General features: G+C 35.3%; 1 protein-coding gene across 1 annotated transcript; it reads right to left on the minus strand.

Annotated features, from left to right (window-relative positions):
* Positions 1 to 229: 229 nt before the first annotated feature.
* On the minus strand, positions 230 to 11,991 carry si:dkey-177p2.18 (phospholipase B1, membrane-associated). The gene is made up of 16 exons (XM_058990626.1): positions 11,823 to 11,991; positions 10,888 to 10,952; positions 10,308 to 10,398; positions 8,592 to 8,650; positions 7,794 to 7,861; positions 6,710 to 6,753; positions 6,302 to 6,422; positions 5,214 to 5,265; positions 4,942 to 5,022; positions 4,636 to 4,701; positions 3,140 to 3,231; positions 2,416 to 2,497; positions 1,715 to 1,819; positions 1,270 to 1,365; positions 1,066 to 1,134; positions 230 to 888 (listed from the first exon to the last, which is right to left on the minus strand). The coding sequence occupies exons 1-16, from the start codon at positions 11,878 to 11,880 to the stop codon at positions 766 to 768; spliced, it is 1,272 nt and encodes a 423-aa protein (XP_058846609.1). The 5' UTR covers positions 11,881 to 11,991; the 3' UTR covers positions 230 to 765.
* Between the last annotated feature and the right edge of the window lie 158 nt (positions 11,992 to 12,149).

A 12,149-nucleotide genomic window follows, 5' to 3' on the forward strand; every position in this document is an offset into this window, starting at 1 on the left:
TGGAAGTGCGGATGTTCCTGGTGCATTTTGCTCTGGACTGATCTACAATATGCTACCCAGGGATAGCAATACAATTAGTAATCATGGGGTCTGTACTGCATTGCTTTCAATAATTGTTAGAGGGCTGTGCACCAGTGCATAAACAGGCACTTTCTGCCCTCTAGTGGAAGTTGAGAAGTACATCCAACTCTGTAAGAAGAAACAGCAAACAGGATGATTCAGTCTGACATTGTGAAATATCACACCTGTTACAGAGTTTGATTTTATTTCAAATTACAATTAAATATTACAGATGCAAATGTATTAGTATTATTGCTGGTATTTGAATTAGTGTAATTATTGAACCAGTTCAGAAAAGGTAAACAGACAATATCAGAATCAGATATATTGTATAAAATATATAGGATTATATAAGACTGCAGAACATTGATGTTTTTTTAAAACCATAAACAATAAAATGTAAAACAATTAAATAAAATAGGATCATACAATATTTATACCTGGAGACAGCCACAGTCTTGTACACATGAATAAATCTTTAATTTGTGAAAATGTCACTGTGCAGGAAAACTTTAAATGGTCAATAAATGTTTTTAGGACGTGCACTAGTTTGATTGGTTTATTGTAGGATCTCTTCCGTTTGTCAGATATTTCTCAGGAAAGCTCTCCAAAGCCTTATTCATCTTGTTACTTAAGCAACACTGTGGCATTCAGATGTAATCATTTATTCACAAACGAATTTGAATATATCTTTTGGGTATTTCTTCATCTCCTGTCAGTGAGGACAAATCCAAAGAAATAGCCCAGCACAAGCAGGAAGGGAAAAAGTACACAGGGTTGGAGTTGTGTAGCAGAACCTCTTAGGCGGGTGTATATGTAAGGATGGTCCTAAAAATAAAAACAAAAGGACATCTGTCAATAACTGTGACAATATTACAGATCTGTACTTGTTTTGTACCATTTTGTTATGTAAAATTGAAATACACCTTTCTCTGTGGTTCTAAGAATTCGACATAAGCATAATAGTGTCAGCTTTCAGTGCAAAATTACAAACAAGGTTCTTACCACTGGTGGACAATTAGCCTTTATATTTGTAAAGGTATCGAGTATGTCCTTTTTCCCTTCTGGCTGAAACTGAAATGAAAAAAAAATAATAATAATGATAATAATTTTAGCTGTATCTCTTACTTGTATAAAATGTGCACCACATTACCGGCAGGTTTCCCACATCTCGCATGCTTATCAGGAGTTCACCAGTCCATGTCTTACCATATTGTTCCATAGCCCCTTTGCCATCTCTTCATGCCCCTTTATGGTGAAGTGGAAGCAGTCCGGAGTGAAATATGAAAAGTCAACTTTTCCGTCCTAAAGTTGAGATTACAAATTACATTTTAATAACCTCAAACCGGGAGTCTGTCCTTCCCAAATGATCTGCAATTTCTGGCACTACAATGGCATAGGTGCGGTTCTGTAAACAACAGATACAGTGTTAAAGGAGATAATAGCTGTGTGGATAAAATCTGAGGAGTTGTCATTGGTGTTGAAAAGTCGATACAGAAATAATTCATTCTGAAATCTCATTAATTTGTATTTATGCCTTGCAGCACCTCCTTGTCCAACTGCAAATCTGATAGCGTCACAAGCGAGACATTGTATTGCACATTAGAGAACCCTACAAACTAGCACTCCTTTGAAGGTAGAGATTAGGCTTTACCGGAAGCCGCGGAGGCACTGCATTCTTTGCATAAGGCTGGAGAATGACAGCAAAATCATCCCGTTTGTCATATCTGCCAGATGCTATCAGTTCCTCCATTTTCTTCTGTGGAAAAAACACAACATGCACATGTTTTTTAGTTTAGAAATGTCCATATTCATTAAATACCTGTAGTAAATAACCACTAACAAAAATGAACAACATACTAGTCATTAACAGTTATTAAACTAAAAATAATGTCCCTAAAATAATGCAGGACTGCCACAGCAATTCCAACTATTGTAATTCAATTTTTTTACATTTTAGTTTCTGAGATAGACGAGGTCGAAAACATGCTGTGAGGCCCTGGAGACTACCTTGGTCCTTTTTTTTGATAGTACATCTTTATAAGACAGGTCCCTGTAGACCAGACTGTTTTTGTGAAACCTTTTAGTCAGACACACCAGTTTAATAAAAAAAAAAACACCCTGTCATTTTACTCTGTCAAATTAGATGAAGATTGTTCTTTCCTTTCATGGTTTGTAATCATGTACAACAGTTTTTTTTGTGTGTGTGTGTCCCTATCACTCATAACTGACAACTTCAGATAGTCTCTCCCCCAGCCCCAGCCCCAGCCCCAGCTCCAACTCACACAGCTTGATAAAATCACACAGCACTGCAGACTGTACCATCCAGTCAGCAAGCATTCCAAACGCACTAACCTGGAAGACTGAATTCATCTCAATAAGCTCCTTCAGTTCTGTGGAATTGTCCGGTGGCAAAATCAAACACGAGCAGAATGACCTGAGGAAATAATATATTTGACAGAACAAAGATTAGGGATGGCTAGGCATGGAATACAGGGCAGCAAGCACATTCACACTTCCATACACTGCAACCATGGAAGTTTCACACAGAGTAGTTTTGCTCCAGGAAATATAATTGATAGAATATCCCCACGGTAATAAATAAAAAATGTGGGACAGAGCATAAGCAAACCAGGGCTTCACATTCAGGGTTTATTTGGGAATAAATAAATACAATAAATTATAGAAAAATCTTTTAAAAATAAAAGCTATGTTTTACACACACAGACACATATTTTTCTTTTTAATTTAAAGTTGCGACTGCATTTTTTTCATGTTCTAATTCCATCATTCTCAGTGGTTCTCAAATATTCTCAAATATTGTGCCATAGACATATGTAATGAAAACTATAATCAGCTGTGGTGTCAAAAGAGCAACTCCAGAACTCAGGTGATAGAAAGTTGAGACAGTAAAAAACACAGTATTTCCGTAAACCCAATCAGAACCACTCAGAATATTTGTAAAGGTACAGTAAAGAAAAAAAAAAAAAAAAGAATGAAATTTCAATCTACTTAGAGTACTTTTATTGTCTAACTAGGCCCATCCTAAAATCTCTGGCCAACTTTAACAGGAACCTACCTTTGAAGCAAACAGCCTAAGGTTTCTTTTTTGAGGTCCCGAAGACCCTCAAGAGGCAGAATCTCAACGAGATTCACCAACATCCTCGGCATCTGTGAGAAAAAAGAGTTGAGCTGCTGTGAATAATGAACTCAAGATGCCTCATTCAGAAAACAGACTTCTTTATAATGTGCGTTCTAGGACAAAAGGAAAAAACAACTTGCAGCAAATTCAGTATAAATATTAGTCCGCCTAAATGGATTAGCTCCTCCCCATCCATGAGATGAAAAAATTGGACAGGTTAGGCGTCAAAAATAGTTTTGGTCACAACATGGTCTCATTGTGTGCTGGTGTCAGATCAGATTGGGTCCCTTTCAATCTGGCCTATCCTGACCAATTTTCAGTTCCCTAGACAATGTGCCCCCCTGTAATTATATACATTAAAATCAGCCCATTGTGAAAATCCCCCCCACACCCCTTAGATTATTTGTTGATAATGTGCTCCCCCTGTGTCCCCTGTATTTTAACTATTCAAGTGAAATAAATTATATATATATATATTGCATTTTCTTTTAATTCAATATTGTTACCTAGTACCCTTTGTACCATTGTTCTTGTTTATTGTGTTTCATAGATAAAAGTTCTATAAAGAGGCATTTAGTTTATATAAGAATTAGACAGATTAAGCAGTAATTTCTGACTCATGCACACTTAATTTAAAACTTGTATATTACGTAACACAGGATGATAAAAATAATGCTTTGACAGCTGTTTTATGATTGGTTACAAGTTTGTTTGGGAATACAAGCTATAAAACATTTGTTTTATTGACATGTAAAAACAAACTACTGTAGATCATTAATGCATTTTTGAGAAGTTTACTTTCTTTCATTGGAAAAGCACAAAGAGCCATCTCTCACAGAAGGGTAAGACTTGGTCCTGCTATTGGGACTTACAGCCACTAAAGCCAGTTCATTCATTTGTATGGCATGTCTAAGTGCTAATCTACCTGTCTCAAACCAAACACAGTAAAATATCTGATTAAATTATAAATTTATGATTAAGAAAATGGACAATTTAATTATAAAGAGCAGATTATCACACTGTACTGTACTGAACATGTTTCCAAACAATGCTAAAATAAGCTAATATTGCCCATTTAGCATCTAAGCACCTAACAAATTAGAGGCTTAAGCAACACCTGAATCCCTATTAAAATGTAATGCAATTATCTTGCCTATGTTGCTTTTACCCATTTAGCTTTCAAAATACTGTAAATACTGTTACAAAATAAGCACAGAGAACTATGTCAGGCAAAGCTTTATAAGCAGGCTATAAATAAGGCAAAATAAGCACAGAGAGCTATGAAGCCAAGCTTTTTCATCTAGGTTAAGACACAAGATTGATTTCCTGGTTGTCATATGCATTCAAACACAAAAGTATGAATAATAATAATAATAATAATAATAATAATAATAATAATAATAATAATAATAATAATAATAATATCACCATACTTCTTCATAGAGCATGTCCAGGGCAACAGTCAAATTATGAATGAAACTCTCCACTGAAAAAAGAGTCTGTGGAAAAAGAAAGATCCATTCTTGTAAATGAAATGAAATGTTTTGTTATTAAAACAGTTTTAGAATCAGGAGAATAAAGTTGCAGATAACACATTCTTTATTCAGACAAATTAAGATTTTTGAATATGAAACAAACCAGTTTGACTATAAAAAAGCAAATGAATGCTCATTCAGAAAGCATATAAGAAAAAAAGAAATAAAAGGGATTTTTTTCTCTAAATGGAAAACCTATAGTACCTTGTTTTTACAGTAGTCACACAAGTCATTGTTTCCAATAAGAATGGTCAACAGTTTCCAATCCTCATTATAGTTCATCCCCTAAAACGAAACGAAACAAACAATAGTTATGATTTACTGTCTCTAGCATCCCCAGTACAGAATTGAGGAAGCAACTCTATCTACTGTGTGCTGTTAAGGAAAGCAGGGGTTTAGCAGCACAGGAGGGAAACGGACTACATCCATTTGAAGTGTACCTGCTCAACTAATAATCACAAGAGTAGGGTACTTACTGAGAAGTTTTTGAAAGTGTCAATCAGGTGTCTGGTCTGGTCTGGAAACTCACTGTAAAAATATGAATCTGTAGTAGTATTGTAATAGGAACTGTATTACTGAAGTACTGTACATGTTTAATAGTCTTATTACCATTCTGTACCTATGTCAGACTGTAGCTAATAAGTTTTTCAAAATTAGAGAAGGTCAGTGAAGTAATTAAGTTACTGGTACACTGAAGAGTTCTCTGACACCTGTTCTGTCCCTCTCATATAAGCAGCTCATACACAGTTATCTCCATAGGAGGCTGTGTGGTCCAGTGGTTAAAGAAAAGGGCTTGTAATCAGGAGGACCCCTGTTCAAATCCCACCTCAGCCACTGACTCATTGTGTGACCCTGAGCAAGTCACTTGTGCTCCGTCTTTCAGGTGAAACATAGTTGTAAGTGACACTGCAGCTAATGCATAGTTCGGACACCCTAGTCTCTGTAAGTCGCCTTGGATAAAGGCGTCTTCTGAATAAACAAATAATAATAATTAGTCCCCTACTGTACATGACCCTTACAAGATGCCATCAACCAGAAATAGGTCTGAAAAATACAAATAAGGCAGTTGCTGAAAACAATTTCAAAAAACGGTAAGATAATGTAAATCATTATAGAGAATGGCAATGCTCTAGAGTTAAGATTAATACAGTAGAGCTATTTTATCACTGTACAGTGTATGCCCTTTAACAGTAATAAGCAACCATCATACAAGTACTGACACTGCACATTTGACCTTTACATTTGATCAGTTATACAACACTGTAATTCACTTCCATATGCAGCAAGCATTTATAGACTATACAGTTTAATGAAATTGACTAATAACTGAAACATATCCTTGATTCATATTGCATTACCTTATCATTAGCTGGATAGCTTCATTATTACAATAGTCATAGCCTTGTGAAGCCACACATCTGAGAGTGTGGACAAGAATAGATGCATTACTTTAAGAATTACAAAAATGAAATACTTTTAAATGAACCCATGTGTTTGATATTGACAGACGTGTATTATCTGTACAAGCTTATTTGAGTCACCGCTTAATAAATCAGACACTTACTATGTATTGGCTCCAGTGACTGCAAGGTTAAAGCCAGTTTCGTTCAGCAAAGCTGGTTTTGAATTTAATGTCATCTTAGGAGCGGGGCCAATAACGTCAGGGTTAAAGACTTTTATAATGTCTAGACAATGAAAAGGCAAATAATAAAATAATAAAATAAAATAAATAAATAAATAAATAAATAAATAATAAAAAATTACACACACATATATATATATATAAAATGTTAAAAAGCAGACATTTAAAAGTTACATTAAAACCCACTAAGATAAGAAAGCTGTTTTATAAAAGTATGTTTTCAGTCTTGACTTACAAACTGTAATAGTCCCAGCTTCCTTGATGAAAGAAGGGTGGGCATGCTATAGTTTAGGGGCTCTGTAAGTATTAGTTGTCGTACCAGTGACTTACTTGCAAGGGTAATAACATCTTCATATGTCCCATAGCCTCCAATGCTAAAAGGAAAAAACTGTTGTTATACGTCATTATTATATAAGGAATAAAAGACACCCAACTGTGCAGAATAAGGTTTTAATTCTATCAAGAGTTTCTGTGCATATTAACATTAAAGTTTTTTTTTCTAACAATGGTTAACGACAATAGAAACGCATGCCATAGCTTTTACATTTAAACACGATTTCAAGGGATAATTTAATTGTCAAGTCAGATATATTATTACTATATTAACCTAAATTAATTAATCTTAATGAGGGCTATAAAGTTTTATAAGATGTTACCAAAAGTCCAGCACAAAGGTCCAGGATGGAAGGGAAAAGTCATTTTGTTTGTGATTACACAGGCACGTACTTTAACTGTTACACTATGCAACCTGGGCAATCTTGGCGGCCTCGATTCTCTGTTTTTATGTTGCTCAAGGGCAAACGTCTGACCATACAACTAAAGAGCAAGCTCTGTTGTTGAGAGGGAAGTATGTGTCTCATGCTGATGTCAGTATTATCAACTCATCAACCGCAAGGGGGAGATTCATTACACTGTGAGCAATAGAATACTCTGTTATCCTTTAAGCTCCATGTGATAATTGTTTACCCCAAAACATTCAGTGAATTACCACAATGTTCAGAGTACAACACGCACCCTTTTACAAATTTTAGGAGAATTTCTGAGTGTTACAAGGTTGTGCTTTAATATAAATTCAAGGCCACATAAGCACTACCAAGTTTAATTGAATTACCCTGACATGGATGTTCTCCTTTATAAAGCAAGAAGTCATTTACAGACTGGTGGAAACCATTGTTTTATGTCTACTGCTGTTTTCCTCCTCCCGGGACACCCTTGTAAACAAGATCATTGCATCTCAACTGTATATCCTGGTTAACCTTGTATTTTTGCAAACTATAAATCTGTCCAATAACCCATAATGCATTCCATTTGAAAATGTTGGCTTTTAAGGCTGGATTGTAGCCACAACATGCACCAGAGTGTGCTAATTACAGTGTAACTTCCCACTGAGGTATTGTGGCACACGCTGCATTACCTCCATGAAAGTTGCCGGTACTCAAACGGAACTTCTAACACATTTGAAGCATTCGCAGCAATCGCAGTCTGCAATGAAACACACACAAAAAAAGGATTTAGCAGCGGAGTTCACTCTTACATGCAGCTATAATAAACACATGTAGAAAATGTGAACATTCTCATCATGCTTTCAGTAACAGGGGGGTTACAATGAGAAACTGCAGTGAAATATAAAAACAACTGTATTGTGAATATTGGTTATTATCCATGCATTGCTTGGTAACTTTTGTACTTTTTAACTATGACCTTTCACATTGTATTAATTATTTAGTGCTTATGGGTTGCAGATATTTCTTATCACTGGTAATTACAAGGTTATGTGCCCTGTAACTGGAAATTACCTTTGTTGCCTCTTATTTCCATGGTAACATAAAATAATTCATACAAAGCTAAGCCTAAATTCCTCATATTTCCATATAAAACACTAGTCACTAGTTACCTACAAACTACAATGGGATGTGTGTCCTTTAATTGCTAGGTGACTCACACTCATAGAACACCCTATCTGTACACAAAGGTACAGTCTTGTTAGTATGATCTTACAAACCCATCTCACTGCATTTGTATAGTACGTACATTACTGGATATACCATCTTCCCAAACTGCTTGATGGGATGTCATGGAAAGTTAGTGGATACTGGAGCTGACGTATCTGAGTTTGGTTTGTTTAAGGAGTGTATACACATTTAGTACTGGTAAACTGCATGAATGTGGCATCTATATCCCTGGTCTAACTAAGGGAACAGTTGAAACTTACTGTCAGGGAATCTCCAAGGGCAGCCACTACTTTGATATCAGCAGCTTTCACGTAATGAACTACAATAAACAAAACAAAAAAACAACAGGGTTTACACTGTAAAACATAGCAGAAACGTTTTCACATATGACACCTTATCAACTGGATTATTTTTTAACAGAACATAATTATAGAATATATATATATTTACTGTGTCACACTGAATAAAAAATCTCAATACATTTCAGATTGTGTGTGCATGTGGTGCTATGTAAAAGCTGCACTTATTTTGTATGCAGGAGGGAGGCTGGTCACGCTGCAACTGAGCACCTTAATCACTATGCAAAAGTGTATAGAGCCAGGCTGCGTCTGCATTCGTGGTTATAGAGCTTTTAACCTTAACAGGGTAGTGGAGTTCCAAGGTAGAATTCGCCATTACTTTCTAACTTTAAAACGGCAATTATCTGTAGATTTAATCGTAAAGGTTTAATTTGTCAGCTGATAATTTGTCAGCTGATAATGGAACTGATTGCAAATTGTACCTTGGAGTGCTTTATCTCAGTTATGCGTCTTGAACAGTAATCTATTAACATGCAATTATACACATATTAAACTGTTAACCCAAAATAAGCGATAGCTGACATGTTTGGACTCTGACAGTTGAAACATGATAAATGCCCCCTCTCTCCCTTGTTGCAAGAGATACGGTTTTGTGCGACGGTTGCCAGACAGCCTAGCCCTCCACGCTCTTAGCAATGGCCTCAGCCTTAAGAATGCAGTATGTTTGATTGCAATTTTGTATTTACAATAGATCGATGTTTGGCGTCATTATTTGCAAGTTGATTGGCTGATGAACTTGACAGGGTGTAGTGTATAATGACTAAGTACATTTAAGCAATAACTTTAAAAATCTTTTTTTTTTGTATTATTGTTATTTTTTTCTTTATTAGATAGACAGTCCCTTTGAAAGTACAGGCCTGTTGATCAAAATTGCAAAGAGCATGCAGGGCTTAGCTACAATGAAAGGCAGGGGGAGATGTATGATACATTTTAAAACATGTTTAATCTTTACAATAGCCGCAGCATGCTAGTTCACTTATTACCCTCAGCTAGAACTTTTTAGCTAAAAATACAAAAAAACCTAGTGGTTAATGACTTAATTATTCAACTCACCAAATTCATCAGCCAGTCAGCTTGCAAATACGAATGCCTTTACAAAAACTACACTTTCAGCTCATTTACTGTTTTCTCCTCTGGAAAATTATTAGCCATTAAACAAAGCATAAATTTCACAATGCTGTGCAATAAAAAAAAAACATATAATAGATCAAATACAACCAGTTTTACTTTAAGATTTTGTTTCCTAATAAAAGCTTTTAAAGACAACCAAATAACAAAACCAACTTGAACTGTGATTCAGCTATGACACTGAATACAGTATCAGCATTGGGTCTTGTTTTAATACCAGTATAATGATGGCTAGTCCTGGGGTTACCGTGTCTAAATAAATAGACTTGATAATTATTGGCTATTTTTTCTTTTTCATAAGTACTATAAAAGTTTGATCTTGGCAGTAATTTATCACTAAGATGTGGGTTTCTGTATTTTACAGAAAATATCTTGAGGAAAGCCCTGGAGATATCAACATACAAGCAGAATCTAGGCAACATGTCCAAGCAGTGTTATGGTTGGAATACTAAGCATCTGCGTTCTGTAAAAATCAGTAGCTAAGCATACCCGAGGTAGGGACTGTGGGTGATGGCTTCATGTCAGGACACACAAATGGAGGATGCTTAAACTGCTGGGGGTATTCTTTCTCTGGAAAATCCTGGACCACAAACAGTGTACAATACGTTTACAAATACCCACACATTTAGTGCTGATCAAGATTGCTGTACATCTACTATTAATATAAATTAATTCTTTACTGTTCTTTAGAAGAAATTAGGGGATTTTAACCCCATGTTGCCAAATGTTACTTTCAGGCAACATTACATATACTAAGAGACACCTTATGTGTGATGTATTAATTTATTATAAATCACAAAACCTTTTTTTTTTTTATTTAACATTTCATTGGATTGTATAATTGTGCCGTGTGTTCCATGCACAAGATTACATAACATCATCAAATCCATGCAGTGTTCATTTCATTGTTGTCTTTGGTGTTTAAATGTTCAAGCTTTGTGTAGTTCTTCCAAAACTGTGAAACACTCAATGGCAGAATATGTAGTAATACTGAATACAATTTAGTAAAAATGCTATGAAATTGTAAGCTAACTCAAGCAATAAACCCAATCCTGTGTTGGATGCCTACCTGAGCTCCATATAGTTCAAAATACTCTTTAATTCCATTTTCATAGTTCTGCAACCAGTCGTTTCCTATAGCAAGGACAGATCAGCTTAATGACATTTGAAAACAAGATATATGTATAATATAAAAGTATATTAAATATAGATTATCAGGTATACACATATTGTGTCTAACAGTTTTACTTGAACATAAGAAAATACATGAATGAGAGGAAGCCATTGGTCTATCAATGGTCCAGTTTTTTTTTTTTTTTTTTTTTTATTTCTTAGCAGACGCCCTTATCCAGGGCGACTTACAATTGTTATAAGATATCACATTATTTTTACATACAATTACATTATTTTTTATATACAATTGCCCATTTATACAGTTGGGTTTTTACTGGAGCAATCTAGGTAAAGTACCTTGCTCAAGGGTACAGCAGCAGTGTCCCCAACCAGAGATTGAACCCACAACCCTACGGTCAAGAGTCCAGAGCCCTAACCACTACTCCACACTGCTGCCCTAGTACCTAGTAGCTGGTTGATGTCAAAAACATTGTTAAGAACTTTGACTTAAGCAATCCACAGCTTTCCCAGCTAGGGATCTGGAATTACAATAGAATGTCAGGGCTTGTTCAAATGAAGGCAGGAACAGAATACAATAATTATCTCTTTTGTAGTCCATTGAAGCTTTTATTGCTAAATATTATTTAATTTTATTTTTTTCAAGTCAGACTTTTTTTGAAAGCAAGGACAATGTTTTTAAATCGATATTTTTGTTATCTTAAAATACCCCCAGGAGCTTGGTACCTTGACACATGAAAACTCAATTCAATGCTTATAGTGCTAGCCACTTACAGCAGTTTATGACATGTATATGCTGTAACAGCTTCAATTGCAAATAAAGAAAAAATATATTTACATACTATTACATGTATAAGTAAAGGAATTTTTTACCTTGAACATGGTAACTATTCAGAGCAAAGACAGCCAGAAGAATTAGGAAGCACCCCATGGTCAGTTATATGAGAGGTGCAATCTTATCAGCGGTGGGTCTGCACTTTCTGGAGCGGTGGGAAATGTTAGCTCTTATACCTGTAGGATGGATGAATGCAGATCGTCTTCTATTGGCTACTGTTATCTTTCACCCCTGACAAGTATGTGACAAAGTTCACATGTGATTAGATTAATAGGGTTCATACACAATTCAAAGGAAAAAAAAAGACAAATTTGGAGTCAATAGACCATGGGTGAATTCATAAAAATCATGAAAAAGTAAATACT

Source organism: Acipenser ruthenus, chromosome 18, assembly GCF_902713425.1.
Source record: "Acipenser ruthenus chromosome 18, fAciRut3.2 maternal haplotype, whole genome shotgun sequence".
Taxonomy (NCBI): Eukaryota; Metazoa; Chordata; class Actinopteri; order Acipenseriformes; family Acipenseridae; genus Acipenser; species Acipenser ruthenus.

Bases quoted from the DNA above. Each gene is read 5' to 3' on its own strand.
- si:dkey-177p2.18 (XM_058990626.1), bottom strand. From the start codon at position 11,880: ATGGGGTGCTTCCTAATTCTTCTGGCTGTCTTTGCTCTGAATAGTTAC. The intron at 6,423-6,709 runs GTAAGTCACTGG...TTCATTGTCTAG, and splicing joins AGATGTTATTACCCTTGCAA to ACATTATAAAAGTCTTTAAC. The intron at 1,366-1,714 runs GTAAAGCCTAAT...TCTCAACTTTAG, and splicing joins CAGTGCCTCCGCGGCTTCCG to GACGGAAAAGTTGACTTTTC.